This window comes from Tetrao urogallus (genome assembly GCF_951394365.1).
Source record: "Tetrao urogallus genome assembly, chromosome: 11".
NCBI classification, from domain to species: Eukaryota; Metazoa; Chordata; class Aves; order Galliformes; family Phasianidae; genus Tetrao; species Tetrao urogallus.
In genome coordinates, this window is record NC_136824.1 from 11,401,903 (window position 1) to 11,427,334 (window position 25,432).

The window sequence follows — 25,432 nt, forward strand, 5'->3', positions numbered from 1 at the left end:
TGGTACAAATCTTCACACCACACTTTGCCTCAAGGCCCCAAGCAGCCCGGCTGCTGCCTCCCTGCCAAGCCATCACCCAGTGAGTGCAGTGCTGAGGTTTGATGCTTCTCCAGCACCGAGCTGAATGCCAGCACTTGCAGCCATGTAAATCTCTAACCGGAGCATCCAAAAGCAAGCCTTATCTCCCTGGACTATTTGTAGCCAAAATGCGGTCAGTTGTTCTAAATTGTTGTGTTTTGTTGTTTTTTCTTTTAATAAAAAAGCAGAGGGGCTCCTGTGATCTTTTCATCTGTTTTCCTTATAACATGGCTTGTAAGATTTTGCTTAATTAATTCCTGCTTGAACTGGGGTATGTCTTTTAGACAACATCTGCTCCTGATTACTGTGCTGTGCGTGTTCTGATCTTTTCCCTTAAGACCAGCTGTTGATCAAATGCAGTGACCTGTATTTAGAAGCTCTTGGTTCAGGGACTGATCAGCAAGCCTCACACCTTGGGCAAAAGCAGAATTGTACTTGTCTGCATGTAACATTGCTGAGTGATGGCGACACTTCCAGCTGGTGTGGTTCATAAGCCCTGGTGACAGGAGCCCGGTGCTGTGGGCCATGAAGTGCTTGCCAGCAGTACATCAAGTGGGGGTCTACAAGAAAACAGGGAACAGACTCTTTAGCAGAATTTGTTTTGATAGGACTAGGGGAAATGGTTTCAAACTAAAAGACAGGAGATGTAGATTGGATATAAGGAAAAAGTTTTCTACAATAGTAGAGTAGTGAGGCACTGGCACAGGTTGCTCAGAGAGATGGTGGGTGCCCCATCCCTGGGGACACCCAAGGTCAGGCTGGAAGGGCACTGACCACCTGATGGAGCTGTAGGTGTCCCTGTTCAGTGCAGGGAAGTTTGATCACACAGCCTTTCAGACTTCCCTCCACTCAAACCATTCTATAATTCTATGTAGTAGTCAGGCTGCACCCACACTCAGGCTGAGGTTTTCTAACTGCATTGGTTTGACAGACAGTAGGGCTTCCTTGAACTCTTTTACAAGGCAACATATGGCAACGTATCACAGAATCACCAAAAGACCTCCAAAATAACTGAATAACACTAACTTAAACTCAACAGTTGTTTCTCCCAAGCTTGATTCCTGTGAGTCCTTCTGTATCCATAGGATGCTAGGTACGTGTTTAGATGTGGGCGCTGCACTTGCTATGGCAGTAATGGTAATAATAAATCCCTGTACTTACTGATTTGTGGAACTGCATCTCAAATGGAGTCACTGCTTCCACTGGAAGGAATACCTGGAGGGAACATGATTTCCTCCCTCAGTTTGTTTCAGCCTGTGTTGGGCCATCACAAATTATAAAGGATCGAGGATGCAAGAGTTACAGGACTGAGGGTCCAGGTGCTGCGTTTGTTCATTACGCAGTTTGCTGACGGTATCCTTCCTCTCTACACCCTGCATCAGTTCCCAGGCAGGGAAATACTTCTGTGTCAGGCCAGACATGAGCTCGTGCTCTCCATTCGTACCACACAGGCAGTCAGTAAACACGGCACGATTTAATCAGTTCGGGATTAGGGCCGAGGCGCTGCGTGCCCGCTCCTGCCACGCGCAGCAGAGCCGGTGCTTGGCAGCAGGAAGGGCCGCGCTGGGACCGCACCGGGTCACCTCAGCTCTGCGGCGCTTCCGCCGCGGTCAGGGTCCGCTCGGCGCCGTATTGCATTGGCTGCACTTCCCTCACTCTCGGCTAACTGAAAGCATGCCTCAGCCTTTGCGGAAGCCATCCCTCTGAGCACGTTCCACCGCCTCGGACGCACGCGCACCGGGCCGCCAGCTCGGGAACCGCCGGCCTTCAGGGACCGAAGCGCTCCCGCCCCGCGCCGCTCTCAGGCCCGGCCCGCGGCCGCACTACAGCTCCCGTCCCGCCCGGGGGCGGCGCGCAGGCGCGGGGCGGGGCGGCGCCGAGCGTCGCGGCTGGGAGGCGGCTGTGGGAGCTCAGCGGCCGCCGCCCGCCCGGGTGAGTGGGGAGCGGCCGGGACCGGGACGGAGCGGGGGTCGGTTGGGCCGTGCGGGCAGCGCCGGCGAAAGGGACGCGGGGCGGGGCGGGGCGGGAGAGGGGCGAGCGGAGCGCTCCGCGCGCGGCCCAGGAACGGGAGCGGCCGGCGCGGCAGCAGCCCCGCTGCCCGCGGAGGGAGGGGGCCGGGCGGTCGGGGCGCGGGTCTGGCCCGCTGCCCTCTGCGGCCCCGAGCGCCGCTCCGTGCATCCCACCTCCGGCGTCGGCGGCCCGCGCCGCTCTCAGCCGCGCCCGCCCGCTCGCTCTCCTCGCGCCCCGGCCCGGCTGGGCGGCTCCCGCCGCTCCTCTCAGCCGGGCGGTCCCGGGGCGGCCGTTCGGAGGCCTGGGGGCGCCGCGCCGTGCGCCGCTCGGCCCGGTGCGCTGCGGGCTGCCCCGCTCGGCCGTGCCGTCCGCGAGCTGCGGGGCGGGAGCTCTGCCCGCGGGTCCGGTCAGCTCGCGTCTGTCAACTCGCCGCGCGTCTTCTGCGGCTTACGGAGCGCGTGTTAGCGGCACTCGGTGAGGAAGAACGCTTTTCCGGTGGCTGACGGAGGGGTGCTCGGCGTGGTGCTGACATGAGAGTCTTCCGGTAGCGAGCGCCGTGCTGCTGGGCTTTAAAGCGTTAAATTCCGTAGATGGGTGCAGAAAGCCAACCTCTGATGCTCGAGGTGAAAGGCAACAGGAAAACAAGCAATGTAACGTGCACGTGTAAAGACCCCTCTGTTAAGCTGTAGGCTTGTACGTCTTGAAACCTTTTTTTAGTAGATACAAACGTATGAATGTTCCTTCAGACAGCTTGTATAGTTGATTTGTTTCCCTTTAATTGAAGGGTCAGTAGAAGTTTCTCTGAGAGTGAATGTCATGTGTCACTGCCTCTGGTGAAGAGAGTCCAGGGGTTGCCGAAAAGCTGCAGTGAGAGGCTCCTGCAGTGGTGGTGCTGCGCTGTGAGTGGGGATCGCCTGGAGCTGAGATTTCTTCTGGAGGAATGTCCATGATAGGTGATAGGTTTGGCCAGCATGCGGCATGTAACAGGCCTCTCTGGAATGCTTCCGAGGTGCTTATCCCTCCATTCTCCTGTCCCTGCCCTCTGTTTGGTTCTTATCGCAACGCCTGCCCTGCAGCCAGTTGGATGAGCAGGTCTGGCGGTGTTCTGCAGGTGGGCATGCTGCCACGGCATCACCTCTGCTCTGTGGTGAGCTGCTGGGCAGGCACCCCTGGTTCCCAGCTGCCAGCGCTGGTATTGCATAGGCCAACAAGGACATGGATCTGCTGCCCTGTAGTGGGTGACAGGTTTTCCCAAGGTGTGCAGGAGTAGGCTGCATTGAGTAGGCCCCTGTTAGCGAGCTTACAGCCTTAATTCCACACAGCTGTGGAACCGGACAGGAGTGCAGGACATAACCACAGATCTCGTGTGCATCCCGAGTGCCCCCTGAGGTGGAGCAGGACTGAACAGGAATGCAGATGGTCTCCCGTCTCCTTTGCCGTGGAAATATCTATCCCTCATTGTGCTTTCAGTTATTCAACGCTGCTCTCTGCTCACCTCTGTCCCCATGTGGCTGTACTGACATGCGTGAACTTGAGAGGGCTCTTTGCTCCATATAGAACTGAGCAAATTGTGTGAGCAGAATGAAGCCTCAGGCTTGTTTATGTAGGAAAATAGCCCAGAACAGCTCTCCTTCACTTCCTGGAGGCACAGCTGCAGGCACAGGCGAGATGCCACCTGCTGGCTCCGTGTCACCCAGCCAGGGGATGTCAGCTGCAGTGCCAGGTCCACCTGCCCTGTGCTGGGTGTGCATGGAGGGCTCGGGGATGTCTGAGAGCCTTCTGGTGTGGTGCTGCCTGGCCACAGTGTTCTCAGGTGTTGCAAACTGTCCTAAAGAGCTTGCTGGAGTGAGTTTAGTTAAAGTCATTTGTCTTCTTGGCTTGGTGCATAAAGATAACTCAAGAGCAAAACGTGTTCATCAGTAGTTAATGTGTAGTTTTGCCACAGTGGAAATTCCCCTGGGAAATGCCACCTGTGGCCACGCTGCTTCAGCAGGGGCGTGACAGGAGGAGGATCTGAGGGAGCAAGTGGGATTTTAGGCAGTTCTGTAGACGTGTTGGCCAAAACCAGCTCTCTTCATTGTTCCTGAAGTCTCTTCTGTTTTAAAATCTAAATTACAGAAACCATTTACAGAGGACTTCAGCGGGGCTGGTGTCCTGTAAGTGAGATATTGCTACACTTACTCCTGCTGGGATCCTAAGAAATGATGTCCTTACATATAACAGAAGTTTGCAAAGAAAACTGGGGAGTGACTGTTTTTAAATTTGTTTGCTTTTAATATGCTTTTCGATAGAAGAGAACAAAAACATCTTAATTGTAGATTGAGTATATGGAAGTTGCTTGATAGCCTTTCAAGGGATGAGTCTGGTAGTTATAAAATGGCCTGAAATAAGGTAATTACTGTCTTCTCACTTCCTTAGTTGTTCATTGATTCATCAGAATATCTTCCCTTCTAATATATCTTCTCTAATAGGCAGCGAGTTAAAACTTGCTTGATTGGAAGTGATGGATGTTCCTTATACGGCTATCAGGTTGCTAGAATGAAGTGCTTACTCTACATGCTAGTTATATGCCCTGCAGACATTCTATGTATGTAATGTTTTTGTGGTAAAGCTGTAAGGGTACTTAGCAAAAAAACAGTGCTGCTTGTCAAAAAGTGCCAAGTATTTGCAAAGCCCAGATTGCTGGTTATTGCTGGTTATTTTGCAGCAAGATGTGCCATTAATATTCCCAGTCCAAATAACTGTCCCTTCTAACAATCTGTAATTTTTTTTTTACATGAGTGTCTTTCTCAACTGTGCTGTTACCATGAATAATGGAAGGCAAGTGAGAATACCAGATGTGTTTGGTGGGAGGTGGAGGGGATGGTTTGATCAGATGATGACTTTGGCTGGCTTTCATGTCCTTTTTAGGCAATGAGAATTCTGACACCATGCTTTAAAACCTGATTTTTAGCATTTTATATATACGTATTGCAAATACTTTGACAGATATTAGAAAATGTGTCCAAAACACCTTGAATTTGCTAGGTCACAGGGGGTTCTCTTCCTGCTAAAGAGAAGCCTCTGTTATAAATTAACGTGGTTTTTTGCTATAATGCTTTTTTTCCCTCTTTTTTTTTTTTGTGTGTGTGTGAACGTTCCAGGATTTGAAGTGGACACTTTGATTATATTGTAAAGACAATAAGAAGCTATGGGTTATGACCCGGGCATTAATGAATTACAAAGGATGAGTCATTTTCCAATGTGAAAGATGTAAATCCAGTAAATAGAAGGTAATTAATTCTGAGTGATGGCATTTTGCAGCTATTTATAGAGAGGAAACACAGCCTGCCTGGATGCAATGTATGGTTGTGCAGTGTTACTCTTGGTCAGAGTAAGGGGAGCATTACTGTGCAGCATGCTAATTAGTGTGCTCCTTGTAATTACCAGTTGAAATTACACCTTTTAATATTTGGATGCAAATGGCCATGCAGAAATGGCAGCACGTTGATTGAGGACTTGGGCTGTGCAGCCTGGTCACAAACAATGCTGTGTAAGTGGCTGCAGGAGATGTTTTTCCCTTATGATAGTGTTTAATGCTTTAAATTGTGCGGCAGAGGAAAGCAGTAAGGCTCTAGGAATGAGAAGTTTGCATGCAGATTGTGTGGCATGTGCTGCAGCAGCAATCTAGTTGTTCTTCAGCTGTCGTGCAGCTCCAGAAGCAAACACCGTAGGGCTGTCAGATGTGGTGCAACAGCCAGGAGAGGTGCTTCTCTGGTTACTTTTGAAAAGCATAGGTGTGCTGCTCTATACTTCTGTAGCTGTTAAATTCTGTATCTGATGCTCTCAGCTCTGTGGCCTCTTGTGAAAGGCCCAACCTCTCCCAGTGCCGTTGGCTTTAGTTCCAGGGAAGCCAGCCACCATTCTCTCGATGTAACAAGGTTGAGAATTCTTCCTGATTGCTGTTATTTTCAAGAGATCTTGTTCTGTGTTGGTAGCTCAGCCTTGGAGTTATCCTATCAATGTCAACACCATGGTTTATGAGCAAGTTATAGTGTGTATTAGCAATGTTTTTTGTTTTGTTTTGTTGAAAATAGCTGTAAATGTAAATATCTTGGGTTGGTGGGAGCTGGAAGTTTACCAGTCCTGTTAAAGCCAGATAGACTTTACAGGTAAAACAGCCCAACAGCCTGGGTGAACCTTCGTGTGCTCAGCTCTGTTCAGTGTCTCTGAATTAAAATATCCCAATGTCTGTGACACTGCCAGCATTCAGAGAGAGACCTTTCTGGGTGTAAACAAGTGAGGAGAAGGAATCCAGTAAGCCCGGTCCCTCGGTATAACATGGCTATATGGCCCTTTTACTTAAGAGGTAATAACTTTGTTCATCTGCTTTTGAAGTACAGAGTAAGTCCAGGTTTGAATTAACGTAGTTATTATATGTGATGTGATCATCTGAACTGGAGCTTGGGCTTCATAGAACAAACAGTGTTTACTGAATGCCTGATTTATTTGCTTTGTATTTCTATAGAGCTGAGAAAGGAGTCAGATGCTCATTAGCTAAAATGTATGGATTTTGCTTTAGCTCCCAAATGCATTAAGGATGCTGTTGTTCACAGGGAGTCATTCAAGTTTCCCTTTTTGTGTGTGTGCCTGCATGTTCAACTCGAAGCAAGAATTTTGCAGAGCAACAGCGGAATCCTGGAACTTCTTGGAGAAAATAAGAGAAAAATAGGTTGTCTGCTTAAAGATCACTGTGATTAACTGTACATTTTGTTCCTAGTCAAATGCTCAAGCGTTTAGATCAAAGGTTGCCTGTGTTTTCTTAGGATGTAAGAAGTACTGCAGAAGGACCCAGATTTCTTCCAGATGTAATATAGGGAGCAATTACACAGCCTGTTATGTCCTTTCGCTAGTGGGACTGAGTGGACTGTTACACAGACATTGTGTTCCCTAAGCTTTGCATCAAGGTGCTTTAATTTTCATCTGACGGAACAGAAGGGTACTTCAGTTCCAGTGATATAATTAATAAACATCCTCTGCTTCCCTTGTAAGTAATAGGCAAGGATGTGAGTCACTAATAACCAAATATCTTGTTTGTATTGACGTACTCCTTTACTGGCTTCAAACAGCAGCAGCAAGTATGAAACATCTTAGCTGCTCTCTTGACTGAGTACCTGTAAAAACTGGTGGCATTAAGCTGGGCTTATTAATCGGAGTATAACTGTTGTCTTCTTCCACCCCACGTCCTGCCCTGCTCTTTGGGAAATACAGCTTTGGAGTTCTCAAGAGAATTAGGTACGGATGTGGATCTTAAAATATGTTTAGCTTGCTTCTGTGTTGTTGTTTTAGCTGTTGATGTGATGGGAGAAGAAGGCATTGCAGAGTGGGATTCTGCTCAGGGAAGAAGCAAGACTTCCAAGCACTCTGTGTCTTTCATAGAGCAGCAGATCAATATGAATAAGGGATTAACAACTTCTCTTTCAGAAATGCATTTACAAGCTGAATATGCTTTTTAGTTGGGATATTTACCTTAATTATGGCTATTTATTTCAAAATCTTTTCTTCCTTTATAGATCTGGTTAAGAGTAAGACTCAGGTTCTGAAGCATTTGAGCAACTTGCTACTGCCCAAGTCATGACACTCCCATTTCGAAAAGACTTGGACAAGTACAAAGATCTTGATGAGGATGACATTCTCGGCAAGCTGTCAGAAGAAGAACTGAAACAGCTGGAAACAGTTTTGGATGATCTTGACCCTGAGGTAGGCATTAGCAGAGAGAAGTTATTTCTTTTCGTTAGTTCATAAATTAGTGTGCAGAAACTTGAGGCTTTCTTTTACTTGAACTCAGCTTGTAGTTAGTATTGTCTTGGATGGAATTTTTTCCTTATCTGTTAGCAGTCTTATTTACGGATACATATGTGTATATAATGTCCCAACAGGGTTGTTTCCTGTTTGCAATGTGAGTACAACCACAGTAGAGGAAAATAAAACAGGGGTTTGTTAGGAGAAGCTGTGTGGGATTTATTTATACAGGAAAAGTGGCTCTTAAGTGATCTTGAAAGAATTTATTAGAAAGGCCTGTTAAACTTTCCTGTTTCCGATGCTGGATGGTAAACAGCCCTTTGCATACATTTCTATTTTGTTACTTCTACTGTTGGATGGGAGAGGGAAAGCACTAAACTCTTCCAAAGATTCCTCATCTTGTGTCTAGCAGCATGACTGTTCCCATTCTTGTACCTTGCTGAGTTTGCAAAGAGGGGGCAAAAATTTTCTCAACACCTGGACAGTTGTCAGCATGGGATGTTAAAGAATATTTTAGCCTTCTATTATGAAGAGCTGAGTGATGTCCTGTACAGGTCCTGCAGATAGAGTCTCAATCCAAGACCAGAGTTTCCACGTCCTGATTCTCTCTGTTCTTGTTTTCGTTAGCATAAACTTTCAACTTGATATTCAGGGATTGCTTAAGAATTTTATGATTATTTGTTTTGTTGTACAGAAAAGTATTCCTGATATTCTAATTTAATTTGGCTTATTGACATTTAAATAGAGGAGAACTGGCAAAAGGGATTGACTGCCTTTTCATGAGTCTGAATTTCTGTTTGCATATCCTTTTTTTCTTTAGCCAAAGTATGTTGATATAGCAAGAAAAAAAAAAGCAAAACAGTGGAAAAAAAACCAGCAACTTGAATCAGGCCAAAAGTAGAAATACTTGGTGTTGTTAACAGAGAGCAGCATGGACAGTTGTCTTAAGCACAGGGAAATTAGTGGTGGAGGAAGAGGACTGCTTACTGATTGTCTAAAACTGAATAGCAGGAGTTTATTTGTTCTTCAGTTAAACAGTGCTCATTCCAGGGAAGAAATACTAAATAACTAGCAAGCTTTGTGCTAGGTGCTATTGTACATAAGGATGTTGGGCTTGAACGTTGAGCAAGAGGAGGAGAAAGAAGGAGAGGAATCTGAGCAGGTTCACGCAGACTTTTTAAGCTGTGTTTATTTGCTCCATTTTGTTTTGCAGAATGCGCTTCTGCCTGCAGGCTTCCGACAGAAGGACCAGACTGCTAAAAAGGCCTCGGGTCCTTTTGACAGGGAACGGCTCCTTGCATTTTTGGAGAAGGAAGCTCTTGAGCACAAAGACAGGGAAGACTATGTGCCTTTTACAAAAGAAAAGAAAGGTAAGGACACCATTGCCTGTGTGGGTGGTTAGGAAATTTGTGAAGTGGGCTGGCCTGAGCTATTCTGAACCAAAGTTTAGTGGCAGCTCGACTGCTTTGTAACCTGCAGACTGCCTTTGTGCAGAGGCAGGGTGCTTCCTGTTCCAGCCTCATGTGGCACTGGGCCTGATGTACCATTTGCACATTTGCAGGAAAAAAATCAAATTCAAAAGATTTTACCAACGGTTGTCAAGTTCTGATGGGGGTGGCACGTTCCAAATGAGAGCTACCCCCAGATTTGTGTCAATAGTAACAAATGCTGTTGTGCCTCTAGCGTATGCCCCGTGGTTCTGAGGACAGACAGTGATATTTCTAAGACTGAATTTGAAACAGAGCAGTACAATGATGTGTCGTGGAAGATGCCCAGTAATGTCTGGCATTATTGGCCTACAGCATTTTTGAGCTAGTGGTGTAAGCAATCATGTTGCATTTCTGGTATCGTTAGTGAAAGATTTTAATAAGATTGCATGGTTATTATTGGTTAATTATATACTTAACATTGCAAGAAGCCTTGAAATCTAGCTGTGGCTTATGATGTAAAAACTGTGGAAACACAGACCTGGTAGAATAGATGCATCATAAAAGCCTGGGATTCTAAATATTTTGGTTTCTAGGATTTTAGCTGTCACCAGTGTTTGTGTGCTGCTCCTGAGTCCTAGCTTGTCTGAAGGCTCCCCAGCACCATGGCAGGTCTGTTGCAGTAAGGATTTACAAAGCTGCCTTATAAAATGTGTTCTGACTGCTCAAGATGAACAGGCTCCTCTCTTAAGAACTGTTCCTCTTTTCTTAAGGGTTTGCTACCAAACCCTGTAGTTCTGTGGATTTCTGTTGTGAATCATTGCTTATTTGATAATTGAGTCTTCCTTCATTACTGAATTTGTATACATGATTGTACTTGCGCAGTAAATTCAGTGGTATTTTTTGTGGAGCTGTTTGCATTTTGTCTGTCTGTGCACATAGCTGTAGCTATTGTTCAACATCAGTCTCTTTCCTGAAGGATTACAGAGGTTGTTACTTTATAGCACAGGGTGGTGAGGCACTGGAACAGGTTGCCCAAGGAGGCTGTGGATGCCCCATCCCTGGAGGCATTCAAGGCCAGGCTGGATGTGGCTCTGGGCAGCCTGGTCTGCTGGTTGGTGATCCTGCATGTAGCAGGGGGTTGAAACTAGATGATCGTTGTGGTCCTTTTCAACCCAGGCCATTCTATGATTCTGCTGTATAGCTTAACACTTTTTTTGTTGTTGAAATAGAGCTGTGGCACTTGGTTGCTGATGGAGGAGTTTCCTGACTGCATCTGTGCAAGTACCCAAGTAAAGGATGATGCTGGGTAGCACTGGGTGGAGAGGGCAGAGGAAAGCACCTGTCATTTTGGTCCTCTCTGCGCTGCTGCCTCAGTGAGCAGTGCCTGTGCTCCTGTGTTTTCCTCCCCAGCCTGCTTCTTGCCTGGCAGATCTGCTGGTGTGTGCTGCAGACAGCGTAATTGTCTGATGGGAGAGTCCAAGTGTGACATTGCCTCTGGTGTTTGGCAATCCCTTGCAGCCCCTTCAGGACGAAGGGTGGCCAGAGAGGATTTCCTCTAATGAGCACTTTGTTGTTTTGCACATATGCTTCTTTTCCCATCAAGATGTACTAGTACTTCATTGCACTTGGTGGTTCTTTCATGCCTGCTTATGTATACATGCATGCAGCAGAACTACTTGTTTTGGTTGATAAAATCTGTGAGAACTGCGTAGGAAAATAGAAGGGTCCGGCTGTACACATCTTGGTTAAGAAAACTCAAATGTCACTTCCTTTATGTAATAAAGTATTACTAAACAGCAGTCTGAATGTTGCAATATGACATGCAAATTTAGTTAATAAAATTTCCCGTATCTTTTGAAGAGGATTTATTATAGTAACTTCCTACTCTTTTTTTTTTTTTTTTTTTTTTTTTTAATACCATGAAGGAAGAAAATGACATTGAAAATGAAATGTAGCTTGCTTTCATCCAAACTGAAAAAATGTGTTCAGTGTGGAAATTCATGCCCCTATTAAATGAGAGGCAAGAGGGAGGAAAGGGAAGAAGGCTGACTGCACTACAGAGTAGGTGAGGGATAATCTTTGCCGCTCTTGAAAATTCTGTAGTTCAGTTGTGACTTGCTGACTTGCTGCTGTGTTCATGTCAGGTTTGTGCAGAAACAGCAATCCTGTATCACTTAATCTGTTAAATATGGAGATCGTGATTTCTCATCAAGATGTGAAAACTGGAAAAGGAGTAGAGTGAAACTTGATTAGGACTCTCTATGGATTAAAAAAAAAAGAAAACAAAAAACAACCACCATGATTTAATTTTAAGAGGAGGGAAAAAAAAAGGGCTGGCTGATAACTATTCTGTATGACTAGATAAATGCAGCTAGCAAGTCATGGAATGGGGCGGATGGAGCATTTTGCTTGGTTATGCTGCTAATTCAGAAGAAGAAAATTAACAACTCTAATCTTGAGATCTAAAGGATCTCAGGGAGTTGTAGCTATTTTCTTGGTGCCATTTTTGTAAGTCAGGGTTCACTATCGTAATTGTGCATACCTGGATGTTCCCACTGGTCTCATTTAGTCTAATTACCCCTTCTATGGAGTAAGAAAGGAGGAATCTGTCCTCCTTTCTCTGTCAGTAGAACCAATGTCCATCATGGTGACTGCACTTGCAGGTTTATCAGAGCTGCTCACCCTGGGTGTTACCACCCTTGGTGACCTTGTTTCCCTACTGCTGTGCAAATGAAAATCTTCTCTTCCAGTTGTTCTAATTCATTTTGAGTTAACATATTGTTAAAGCAGTGTTGATCTTTTTCACTGCTAGGTGCTGTGAATTCTCCAGATTTTAACTATTCTTTTTTTTGCTGTGCTGTGAGATGTGGAAGATGCAAAATCACATAAAGTACCCTGATATAGTGAGGTGAACAGTGCTAAATGAATGTGACACTTAACAATCCCTAAATTGTTATATTTTATTTTTTTCAGTTCCTGGCTTGGTTTCTAGATGCATCCTTTAAAACATGCTTTGTTTTTAAACAAGATGTAATGACTTCAGTCACATTCCATTCCAATTAAGTGTTGAACCATACAGTGAACCATTGTTGCCTGACAAATAATTCAGGCAAGAGATTCATGAAACCAGTGGGGTAATAATTTAAACAGAACTGGCTTTGTCTCAGTATGTGTCCATGAACATGCCAGAAGGATTTCCCAAGGCATGCTGCAGTGAGCAGGATGCCCCATCCCAACAGAGGAGGGAGGCTTCAGCTCTGGGCACTGGTGCCCTGTCCATGCTTTCCTCTCTGCTCACCCGGGTTCCATGTTTCTATAAACAGTAAAATGTGAGAATTATTGCAATTGATATGAAGCAGAAGCGTATCTGACATTTGTAATGTACTTTCAGCTGTGCAGTGTAAGGCATTAGCAAAGTATTAAATAAATCAAGCTTTGTACTTCTAGGCTTTGCCCTCTTCTCATCTCATTTTTCTCTTCCAGCTTTCCCCCAGCGTTCCTGCCAGGCTGTATTTGTTCTGCATAGGTTTGCTTTTTGTGTGACTTCAGCTTTTTTTTCCCTCTGCTCTATTGCCCAGAAATCATTGTTAGGTTGACACTCTCACATGGTGAGAGCTATTTTGGCGCTGACCTGCCTGGCTGATTTGTGCTGCTCGGTCATATTTGAATTTGGGGTGCTGCTTCCCCCATTTGCCTTTCAATCACTAGTCTTTAAAGGAAATGTGTCACATGTTGTGAAATGAAGCTAATATCTTGTAGGAGCTTTGAAGAAACAACTTGTCGAATTGATGTTCACCATACGAGTGAACAAAATAGCATGTGATATACCAGCCTTAATGCATGACAGTGTTCTAATTCACAGCCACGTGTTCTGTAGGCAAATAATGGATAACAGTGCTGTTTCCTCAGTAAGGCACCAAGGAACACAGCTCTTCTAAGCTGAATTACAAAAAGATTAGTGTTTACTTAGACTTGTAAGCAAGTTGATGAACATGAGGCTATTGTGTGGTAAGAACTGGTGATTGAGTTGTGGATCGTAACAACCTCTGTACAAGTGAATGTTTAGTGAATGCAAAGTACGTAGGATACATAGTTAGATGTTGTGCACCCTTCATGAAGCCACTGATGACAGGAGGTTTCCTCAGGTGGCGCTTGGTTCCTTTTCCTCATCAGAGGGCTGCAAAACTGATGTGGGGCTTTGTTCTGGCCTGCTGCTCGTGGTCAATGGGTGCCTCCTGGGCTGTGGGATGTGGGGGAATTGTGCTGGCTATGGTGAATTCATGGCTGTGCTGAGCACTCCTGAACACTCTGCAAGGCCCTCCATCCCACCTTGGGTATGTGTGCAATGTCTCATGTGCTTCAACACACACCGTTCTGCTCTCCTGCCGTTGGTGGGATGTGCTGCTGTGTAATTGGAACTGCAAGTTCATTCTGTTGTAAAGAAAGGCTTGACTTAATCCCAATATGTGGATTGTTTAAGGTGTTAGCTAAAGCCATGAAACACCTGAATATTTAATAATTACAGAGATCATATGGACATGTCTGACATTTGCCTTTTTTGTGCTGTGTTGTTTAATCTTTGTGGTGTCCTTGTTGGCTGAAGAGCAAGGAGGACACCGTGTTTCTTTGTGCTATTTGGAAATGTTCCACCTGAAAACCAAGGAAGCTGCTCATCGTATACACTGTGCAGATGTGTATTATAAAACAAAGCAAAACAAAAAAAGGCAGGGGAGGGGATGGGGGAAGGAAATCTCCAGGCTGCCTTGGCAGCAGGCTTTGAGTTAGATCATCGTCCCCAGAGGTGCAGAGGTCTCTTTTTTTTTGAAGTATTTGCTGATTGCTAGAAGCTGGGAAGGACTTGCTCTCATGTACATGCTGTGAATCTCTGAACTCTGGGCTAGGGCGAGTGAATGAGAGATTGTATACACAAGGGTGTGACCTGGTTTATAACAAAAACTGTTCCTGACCCAGTTCGTGTGCCTGGAGTTGGCTGTAATTTGTACTTCTGGAAGGGAGCGGCTTTTAACATTTTGGCTTTAAGAGAAACTTTTTTTTTAAGGTTGTCCCAAGAGCCAGGAATGTATGGGTAAATTTAGTCTTATTTTTTCAGGATGCAAATGCTTAGAATCTGAAGGTCCTAACCTGTGAACTTAAGAATTAAGTTAATGTCAGAAGTAGTTCTCTTTTGTTGTGGGTGCTGTGTGATGAGCTAGACAGGGAAGTGAGCTAGGTTAAAGTGAAGTTGGTTTTAGAAACCACAGCATTTAGGAAGTCGCTTTTCATTGAGCTTCTCCCATCCCCTGCTTGCTGCACCACTGCTTGTGGTGGGGAATAAGAATCAGTAGCTGAATGGATTTCAGAAGGCAAAAAGGACTGTGAAACTTCTCTGGTTTGGACTGTTCAGTGGCAGGGCGGAGTGTCAGTGGAACTAAAACATAACTATGGATCTGCAGATAGAAGGCTGTGTTCCTTCCTGGGTGTCTTCCTGAAAGAAACAGCAGAAGGCTTTTTCAAGAGCTAATGTTAAGGCTGGGGGAGATCCCACAAGGCTGCCAAAGCACCTACTCTTCAGATGCTTACGCTGCGCTGCAAGGTGTGTGTTGAAAGCAGAAATTTTGAAAACTTGAGAATCTTCAATTTTAATGTACTTGAAATAATCACAAGAGGTATCTCCAGGAGCAGAAAATGTCATTCAGTGCTTTTTGCAAAGTCATAGGAAGTCTCGGGTTGGAAAAACGTTCTACAAAATGCTTTCTTAGAATGCTGTATGGACACTTGTTGCTACAAGTCTGTACCTGGTATTTTTGACAGGTCTTCTTAGGCACTGGAATGGGCTGCCCAGGGAGGTGGTGGAGTCACCGACCCTGGAGGTGTCCAGGGAACGCTTGGATGTTGTGTTGAGGGATGTGGTTTAGTGAGAGCTGTTGGTGAAGGGTGGATGGTTGGACTGGGTGATCCTGTGGGTCTTTTCCAACCTTGGTGATTCTATGATTCATGCATTTTCTCATCTGGAAAGCAAACGAGAAATTTTAACAGCAAAATTTGTAGCATTGGTCATCTCAGAATAGACAGAATTTCATTTTAATTCTTGTAAGATTTTTCTTTTTTTTTTAATTCTTTTTTTTACAAGCATAGGTTTTTATTTTTGTACAAAACTGGTTATTAAATTACACAACTGAGAGGGCCAAGAATTCTTCACATGCTCTGGAGGTTTTTGTATTTCTAAACAGAATTCACATGGAGTTCACAGAAGAAGCCAGCTTACTATGGAGAAAAGTATGAGATGCACTGATGCTGCAAGGCAGGTGGTGTGATGGAGGCTCAGGCGCTCAGTCTCACTATTTCCCTTTCTTCCTCCTCATGCTCTGCCAGCTTCACTTTTTTGCTATTCCGTGTTACTGAGGAAAAACAACACAAATGCAGATGATGAAAGGCTTTAGGCAGTGTGCATGCTGTTCAAAGTGCTTCAGAGGTTGATGGAAGCCTTGTCACATGTTCTCTTATCTCTTTTAAAAATTCCAGTTTAAGTTGAAGATTATTCCTGTCCTGGAAGGTGATACTGATATACTGAAATGGGAGTAGAAGATGTACTGTGTCAGGTGTATCAGAGTAGTCCAATGCACTTATTGCTCACACCTGCCATTTATGAAGGTTCTCTATTTATCTTGAATTGCCACAAGCTTCCTTTAGCGCTCTCCATCAAAACTGAGCTGTGGCAATGTATGTCAGCTGCTTTCAGCTCCTGTTTGTAGTCAGAACAGTTATATAAGGTGATTTATTTTTTGCTTCTAAACTTACAGCTTTCCAAAGTGATAGCAACCCAGGAACAACAATATTGTGTTGCTAGCAACAAGTCTTTGTCATCAGACTGTTGTGAAGAGTTCAAATTGTGTTCTATGCTAGTGGTGATGCTGAAGTTCCTTTAAAAAGAAAATGAACCACAAACAATTGTAATGTAGGGTGGGGATGTGGAGAGAGAGGAAAGGTGGATGGGTGATAAGGTGCCAGTGTTTGTCTCCAGAAATGATGAAACCAAAGCACTAATTTGTCAGAATTTCCCCAGAATGTAAATTGGAAGATTCCTTTACAGCATCTTGTCACTGGGAGGCATTTAGAAACGCTAAAGTTAGTTTTAGTCCAAACATGTAACAAGATACACTTGTGTATGTACAAGGAGCAAACTAGTCTGCTCCTGGCTCCTGCCCAGCTGGCCTGCTGCTGGGTGGGGGTGAGCTGGTGCGCTCCGTGGGAGGCGTGGAAAGGCCTTATTGTGGGTATGGAAGGGTGGGTTCCTGAGTCAACTGAGAAATCTTGGATTATGGACACCACCTTCCACCCCCAGGAGCAGTTAAGTGCTGCTGGAAGCTGTGACCCGCAGCTCTGGCTTCTGGTGGCCCAGGCAGGGAGGCTGAACACTAGTGAACATGTGCAGATGGTGACAGCCAAGGTGGATCATGCTTGTCTTTAATCAGATGCAGTTGTAGATCAAAGCTATTAGACCAGTATGCATCTGATAAATATACTGACTTTTCTTGGTCTTTAACAATACGCAAAAATTTTGAATAGCTATTAAGATTAAAGTTTTCTAGTTGTGGAAAGCACCCATTGAATGTGTCAGTTCCATTTACAGAATAGTTATTCTAATAACTTGGTTTTCTGATTTTTATTTTTTATTTTTTATTTTTTTGCCCTAGCTTTTTGACCAAAGATGTGTTGCAGGAATTATGCTAACTACTTACACCTCCATTTGTAATGCATTTACCCTAAAACCAGTTTTCCCTTTTCCTGTCTGTAGTGGCTAAAAGGTGGGTGTGACGCAGTTGTCACTGCTCCTTTTTCTCACTGAATCTTCAGTGACCTTCCTTGTTTCTAAGCATCATTTTTGAAAATTGTCTTTGGCAGTGTGTGCCAGAGATAAATTATCATGTTTTCTGCTGTTCTCAAACCATTCTTTTCTTAAGCATCTCAGGCGTTTCATTTTTTTTAAATTCAAGTTTAAGTTGACATCTGAAACCAGAAATACGGTATATGATATAAAACTGCAGTGAATATTCAGTTCTGGGATTTAAGATGATGCTGAGAGAACTTATTTCTCAGAAATACTCAAATTGCAGCTCTGCCTGGGTCCCTTTTTCATTTCATGCATTTCAGTGTATCTGTCCTTGTTTTCCAGTAATACTGAATTTTATTTGCAGGCACTTTATTTAAAAATACATTGTTTAAAATGTTTGATGCAGACTTATATTTTACCCCGATACTCAGAAGAAACAAGTAAGATTGGAGTCCTGATACAGGCTCCTGAAAAGCTGGAATCTTGGATAATGTTATGTTCCTGTTTTTGCCCTTTTCTCATCTCTGACTTTCAAGAGCAAATAGAAGAGATCTCATTCCTTTGTTGCCCATACTGTCTTAGGATTTCTGAAATGTTGTATGCATCCCTTATGAACAGAGAAGTTTAAAGATAAGCAGCTACGTGATGCAAAGTAATATAAAACTTTTCACTTCCTTTACTCTAGGGAAAATATTTATCCCGAAGCAGAAGCCTGCCCAGTCTTATGCAGAAGAAAAAATTGCTCTTGATCCAGAACTGGAGGAAGCCTTGACAAGTGCCACAGACACAGAGCTGTGTGACCTCGCAGGTTAGTGCTGTGGGTCCCTTTGTTCTGAAAGTACAGCTGGGCTGCATGTTTAGAAAATAGAGATGTACAATTAATGTTAGAGGGTATTTGTTGTCTGAAGTGTAGTAGAAACTACCACGTAGGTAAAATTAAATGCTAGTCTGTTTGCAGCATATCGTCTTTGTTGGTCTGTGCTAATATATAGGAATGTTTTGGCTTAAGATTCCCGATTTTAAAACTCAGAATCTTTCATTTCATTCTTCAAGCTGGCTGCTTTTTGTTTAGTGTTCATCACTGCTTTTCCATACATATGTGTTGGTATGTGCTTATATTCCTAAAGCTGCAGTCAAGAATGTTTGGCTGAACTGCACTTTTAACTATGATGCCTGAACCTGGTGAGGTTGAAACTTTCTAAGACATGAAAGCGAACTAAAAAGTCTTTTCTGTTACATTAAAAGTTCTTCTACTTTTCTTTAAATTAAGAGATTCAGTGGGTTATTGTACTGGTGATCTGGTGTTTGATGGACTTCAGTTATTATTATTTAAAGGAGCTCTGCCCCTAAGCTGAATTAGCCATGGACACTAAAATCGTTCTTCGCTTTTTTTTTTTCTTCCCCCTTTTAACAGCTATACTGGGAATGTCCAACCTGATAACAAACAATCAGTTCTGTGATATTGTAGGAAGCAGTAATGGGGTTGGCAAAGACAGCTTTTCAAGTAAGTATTTACACAAGTGCTAAATAAACGCGTTATTAGCATTTTTAATAGGACGTTACATTGTAAATTGATAAGGTACATGCTTGTAATGTTTCCAGTTGAGTTCTGGCGAGAGTGGAATTACCTATTTACACTTAATTCACTTCTTGGAGAGATAGAAGCGGGCGCAGAAATGCATTTGTGTGCCTTTGCTTTTAGGTTTAACGTGTGTGTTTGTTATTCAATCCTTTGTGCTTTCTGGAGAAAAGCTCATGCTCAAGAAAAGGAGAAAGGCTGCGAGAACATTGGAGGAGGGCTGAACTTTATAAAAATACAGTCAGAGATGATGGTATACTTCTTGGGTGAGGAAGAGATGTGAAGACTCAGGAAATGATCTTTAAATACAGCAAATATTTTGTATATTTATCACATGTACAGTGAATGTATGCAACTGTTGGATTACGATTGTATCCCTTGCTTTTCAGATATAGTAAAAGGTGAAAAAATGTTACCTGTTTTTGATGAACCACCAAATCCCACAAATGTGGAGGAGACTCTGCAAAGGATTAAAGATAACGATTCCCGTCTTGTTGAAGTTAATCTAAATAACATCAAGGTAATTATCTGAATTGTGCAGTAGATATGCTGCCTTTTTTTGGCAGAAGACACTTAAAGCTGTGCAGCACTATGAGTGGGCACAATGGCCTTATTTTAAGTATAGAAGCCTTCCCGCAAAATGTTGCAGTGTGCTTTAGCTCCAAGTTTCTGGCCTGAAATAAAGCAGTAAGCCATCTTGGTATCTTTTACGAAACACATTCTCTAAAAGTCTCAGATTTTCTTACTACCAAACCAGGTTTCAGTTGCTGCCAAGCTGGTGACAGTTCCAGCAGTTCAGCACCACGGAGTTAACTGCTTTGAATCCTTTGTGCTTTGTGAAGTAGTGTGCTCTCAATTACTGCTACTGCAAACAAAATGGTATTTGTACCTAATGTTCTTCTGATTCTTGTACAGAAGGGCTGTCAGCAATTATCAGCTCTTAAGAATTGTTCTTCAACGTGACTGAACGTTTTTGTATATATATATATATACACCCGTAAGAAAACAGAACTATAACACAACTGACTTGCTGCAACCAGCCGCCTGTCACTGCTTTCTGCACTGTCTCACTGGCAGCCTAGACTATTTGCTGTTCTTACTGCAGGCAGTAAAAGAAACGCATTATTTAAGAACATTGCACGACAATGAAGTACTGGCCAGAATATTTAAGAAGGTAACAGAACAAAACTGCTATTACAATAAGCCAAGAGACTTGTGACTGTAATCAATTATCGAAAATTATTGCTTTTACAGTTGCTTGGTACTACTTTGTGAAAATCATCAAACTGTGAATTGGTGACTTCTGAGATTATTTTTAACTTAACAAAGAGGATGGAATTCTGTTGCTTTAGAGCTCCTAAGTGGTTTCCTGTGTGTGAGAAATCAGTATGGTAGTGATAGGAAGAAGAGCATTGAATTCATGTAAGCTCAGTAACATTTTCACAACAGCTAAATGTCTTTAACCATTCTATTGTGGCATTGGTATTATTTAAATAAAGGTGAGTTTAATTTATAGAATTACCAACTCAGAACCACTGCACCTTGCACGTGGCTCTGCTGTACATCTAAGCCTGTACTGTGAGACTGCTGGAGATCAGCGATGGTTAATAGTATGGTGTGCTGTGCTGTGAAGAGAATAAGGCAATGGAAGAATTTGGGGGTGGAGAGTGGGGGTTAAACTTATGCATCTCAAGAGACTGAAATGCTATTTTTATTTCAAGAACATACCAATTCCAACGCTGAAAGAATTTGCAAAAGCTCTAGAAACCAACACACATGTGAAGAATTTTAGCCTTGCAGCCACCCGAAGTAATGATCCTGTTGCTGTTGTAAGTATTGTGCAAATGTGTTTTGGGGGATACAAGGAAAGTTTGGATGGAAAGATGGCAGTAAGGGATAGAGTAGAATTCTGTCTGTATGTGTGTGCATACATGTATAAGTTTTAATATGAAAATGATTAATTTCTTTTACCCTGTGTTGTATGCTTACTTTGGCAAACCTTTGCTGTATCAAAGTTGGTAAACAATTACTTGATGACTGTACAGCAATGTGTCAGATGACGAGATGAGTGGGAATTTCATTTTGCTAACCTCCTTCCTGTTTTTCTTTCTTTCCTAGTTGTTTAATTAATAATGTGCATGCTGTGAGTTAGGAGTATCCTCAAAATTAACTTCAAAGGAAATATGTTTGAGGCTGAAAGTGCTCATCGCGTTTTTCAACTAAGTTGAGTTTTGGTTGAACAGAATTGTAAAATACCCATTTCTCTGATCTTGCAACCAAAGATGGGCTCAACGCATTGGCAATGAAAGTATTTAGTCTGAGAAATTGAAACCAAAGTCTTTATCATTTGGCCCTGATTTTCTGTACTGAATCAAAAGTAGTTCCTTATTTATTTGCACATAAAGAAGTAAGAAAATAGCGCTGGGACAATCCTTTGCACTTGTTTTAGCTTCAATTGTTTAGAGCATTCAGTTAAGTGAATAAATAAACATTTGAAGGCTTTGTCCTGGGTGAATTAAAAAGTTCCTTTTCAGCAGAACAGAAACATTTGTATTAAGAAGGTAGAGGGTTGATTTTGGGGTCTGGTGCTTTTTTGTTTTATGTGTTTTTTGTTCTTGCTTCCTACCAAATCTGTAGACACAAGCATTTTGAAAGTCAGATCTCCTGTTTACAAATTAACCGTATCTAATTCTCCTTTCAGTTGGCTTCACCCCTTTTCTTTGAGCCTTTCTTACAGCTTGCACTACTCATTATGTGCTGTGAAAGTTTACAAAATGGAATTAGTCCAATATGCTAATTTCAGACAATTTATATTCTGCGTAGCTTTTTAGTTTGTAACAAGGGTAAAACAGGCCTTTTCTTGATTAAGTACTATTAAAAAGAGAATGTAGATGATTCCTGGTTGAAGACTCTCTTCAGTCTCAAGAGGTGAATACTTGCAAAGTTACACTATGCATCTGTGAACATGTTGCTCCTGTTGAGCTAGTTGGTGGAAGTGGTCATTGCTTTGTCCTGTGACGTACTGTAGCACAGTTCAAAAGTTTAATGGTACTTTCTTGCATTCAAAGGCTCTTGCAGATATGCTGAGAGTAAACACAAAATTAAAAAGTTTAAACATAGAATCAAACTTCATCACCGGAGTTGGAATTTTGGCACTGGTCGATGCACTGAAAGACAATGAAACACTGACAGAGATCAAAATTGATAATCAGGTAAGTGAGACTATGGTAGCATAATTAAAATCAGTGCTTACATGCTCTCTGTCCTTGTTGACTGAGTACTTCTAGGCTTCTTGTGATAACCTTTTAAAAATATTTTAAATATCTTATGCCACGTGTGTTTAAGATTTTCATAGGCATCCATTTCAAGAAGCACTTCTGTGCTTCTTTGTGCTTTAAAATGCACATACATATGATAATGAGCTTGTGCCTTTTCGATTAATTAAAAGAAAAAAGGTATTTATTGACTAATATGATGAAGGTATCCTGATCTCTCCTTTACGACTACACCTAAGCTCTGCTGTCTTTGTGTATTTTTCATTTAAATAGAGGCAGCAGCTGGGTACTCTTGCAGAAGTAGAAATTGCCAAGATGCTTGAAGAAAACACCAAGATCCTTAAATTTGGATACCATTTCACACAACAGGGACCTCGAGCCAGGGCAGCTGCTGCTATCACAAAAAACAATGACTTGGGTAAGACCTGTCAGTCGAGAGTAACTCTTAAAACTTGTGCTGCACACATTCGTTTAAAGTTGTTTGTTTTTCCAGGTTTTCCTTTGATATAACCAGGATGGGAAAAAAATTGTCAATCAGTTTCAGGTTTCTCCTTTGCTTTTACTCTTATTCTTCTGTTGCTTCTTGATGTTCCCTGTTTATGTTGTTGTAAGATGTCCAGATGCATGAGTTCAGGATTTTTAGCATAGTCCAGAAACAGGAAGAACATTCATATTCCAGATGTGTTGCGGCAAGGGAAGAAAAATAATAGCTTTGATTATGTGGTTTTATTCAGGTAAGACTAATGGCCTTTTTAAAGACTGTATTTGAATTTATTAGTGTGAGATGCCCTCCTCCGTGCTAGCACACCCAGTCTTATTTGGAATGCTTGAGCAGGGAGGGGTGAACGCACTGTCAGAAGTTGGCATAGTCACCTCTTCCCTTACAGCTCCATTAATGCCCTGGTGCCTTCCCTGCCTCTCTTAAATGTAGATGGTAGCAGTGGTGTCTTTATTTGCTGCATTTAGTTTTGTTGTTTGGAGCTCACATTAGAACTCTAACTAAACAAAACAACAGAAAATTGGTTGATAGTATAGCATGTGAATGGAAATCTCTTACTAACAGTGTCAAATATGGGGAGCTTTCAGCTATGACAAGTTAAAAGGAGGTCAATATGTTCAAATAGAATTGCATTTTAAAATTCCGTTTCATTAAACTTTGCTGGGTTGGATGCTTTGTGATGCAGTAAGGATCACACAGCCCTTTGGTGTGAAAATGAGCCAGGCTGTTCAGTAGCAGTAGTAGGAATTCAGGAAGAGATCTAATAACAGGGAACGCTTCTAGGAAGCCAGAGTTTGGTTTCTTGATCTGCTTCCCTTGTAGTAAAGTTTAAAGTGGAGGCTAACATCTCTGAAAGAAAGAGAGGAAGAGCAACAGGTAGAATAGAGACAGAAGAAAGGCATTTAAACACACGTAAGCGTTTCTCAAAATTAATTCCAAACCAATTTTTTTTCTTGTCACTCTGTATATCTCTGTCCTTTAAGGCTTCTCTGTCGGCTAGTTCTCATTTTAGTGTTTAACTGCTGGAAATCTATGTTTCTATTGATATCTTGCCTGTTTTTCCTTGCTTTCTTAGTCTGGAGTATCCGAGTAAAAATTTCTGCAAATACCTTTCCACCTCTCCAGCCATGAAGCTACAGAGACAGGTTACTCTAAATGCCCACTTGGGTGTCAAGCACTGAAAACCGAGATGCTCAGCCTTTCAGTTGTCTTTGTATGTGACTTCTTTATATTGAAAATAAAAGTCTGCACCTTTCTCCTTTGTCTACACTGTGCTGTCCTACTTCCCCTTCCTTCTTTGTCTGAAACCATGTGCATATTGCCTTTAACTGCATGACTGGAGAATTTGAAGGCATTCAGTGAATCCTGCGTGAAGCCAGAGCAGCATGTGAGCGTTGGTGGTTTTATGCATGGATCTTTGTTGCTTTTGCATTTTACGGCAACTGAATATTTTTATTAATGAATGGAATGCTGTAGGCTATTGAGCATAACATCTCAAAGGGTTTTTTAATTTAGTTTTGTTTGAGTGTGTACAAATTTGAATGCGTGTAAATCTTATTGGGTATTCTTGAAAGTTTTACATTGTTTCTTTCAAAGCCAAGCAAACTGTGGCAATAAAAACAAAGACTAACTTGTTAAATCTGCTTACTTAAAGTAAAAAGATTGTTTCCTATATGATTCTCATAGGAAATATTTGAATCTGTTCCTGTGTAATGGTGGCTAATATTAAATGTTGATTACTTTAGATTGCTGCGTGAGCCTTTGTACAGCAAAGTAGGGAGCCATACTACATACCAATGGTGCAGAAATATGTAGGACAGTAACAATAATATTTTAAAATACATCTTCTATTTTGTTACAGTTCGCAAGAGAAGGGTTGAAGGAGACAGCCAGTAGATCTTGCTAGAACTGTGTGAAGATTTCAAGGGTCTTCAAAGCACGCTCCTCACGGTGGGCTTTGGCAATCTTGGACTGCATTTACCTGGGTTAGAAGGGAAAAGACTGGAAACCCCATTCCTTTTAAAGCAAAGCTATATTAATAATCTGCTGGTATGCGTCACATTTTTCATAACCGCACCAATCCATGTACAGATCCAGTTTTTGATTGTTTTTGTTTGTTTTTTTTACAGAACTTTTTTGTATTTTAAGATCTTGGCTGTGCTTTCTACTAAAAATGTAATCGCAAATCAATTGTATAATTGTCTGTAGTCAAAGAATGGGACATTGAGGATCACTGGGCATATAATGACCCAACTGAAATGTTAGAAAATCTAGGGGTGCTCATTTACATGAAGGGTATGTATGTTCTTCAGAACAATGCTTTAGTGATGGATTCTTCACACAATAGTTGGACTCATTGTTTAGAGCTGTTCATCCTTGTTCATATGCACTGAAGGGAAATCTTTCACAATTGTCTTACTGTATTTTTTTTTGTTTTGATTTGTTCTTGATACTGTGATTAAGTGTAGACATCCCTTAAAAACAGGCAAAAATAAATTGATTTGTCTTCCAAGAGATCTGAGGGACTAATGAAAAAAAAAAAAAAAAAAAAAAAGTGGGAGCCTTGCAAAAAAAAGAAAAAGTAAAAGCCATGCAAAGTGGGTTTTTTCTTACTATGCTTAAGTCCTAAAAGTCTTTTAAAATGTCCCAGAATTATAACTTGCTCTGTGTCCAAACTGGACACTTTAAGACTATCATGTGCTCATCAGCATTTAGTTTATAGCTTTTGTTTAAAAATTCTTATCTACATGCATAACCAGTATGAATTTCTCTAGAAGTAGTGGACAAGCTTTTGTTAAATTTGCCTAATTTTGTTCAGGAGAAACAACCTTAATTATAAAAATCAGTGTCCTAAGTTTCTGGCAAACAGAAAATCCTTTTTTACAAGCTACTGAATTAAATTGTTAGTGCTTCATATAAATGTATAAGTTTTCATGAAACAACGAAGTA

The 25,432-nt window shown here is 42.3% G+C and overlaps 1 protein-coding gene across 2 annotated transcripts; it reads left to right on the forward strand.

The window, feature by feature from the left end:
- Positions 1-7,701: 7,701 nt before the first annotated feature.
- On the forward strand, positions 7,702-24,379 carry LOC306950638 (tropomodulin-3-like; the record flags this gene model as incomplete). Of its 2 annotated transcripts, none has more annotated exons than XM_079540957.1 (9): positions 7,702-7,827; positions 9,083-9,239; positions 17,816-17,938; positions 18,545-18,634; positions 19,099-19,229; positions 20,431-20,538; positions 21,778-21,921; positions 22,258-22,402; positions 24,345-24,379. In XM_079540957.1, the coding sequence occupies 9 exons, from the start codon at positions 7,702-7,704 to the stop codon at positions 24,377-24,379; spliced, it is 1,059 nt and encodes a 352-aa protein (XP_079397083.1). The 2 variants fall into 2 exon arrangements, with proteins under 2 accessions (XP_079397083.1, XP_079397082.1); XM_079540956.1 differs by lacking the exon at positions 24,345-24,379 and adding an exon at positions 23,559-23,614.
- Positions 24,380-25,432: the final 1,053 nt, after the last annotated feature.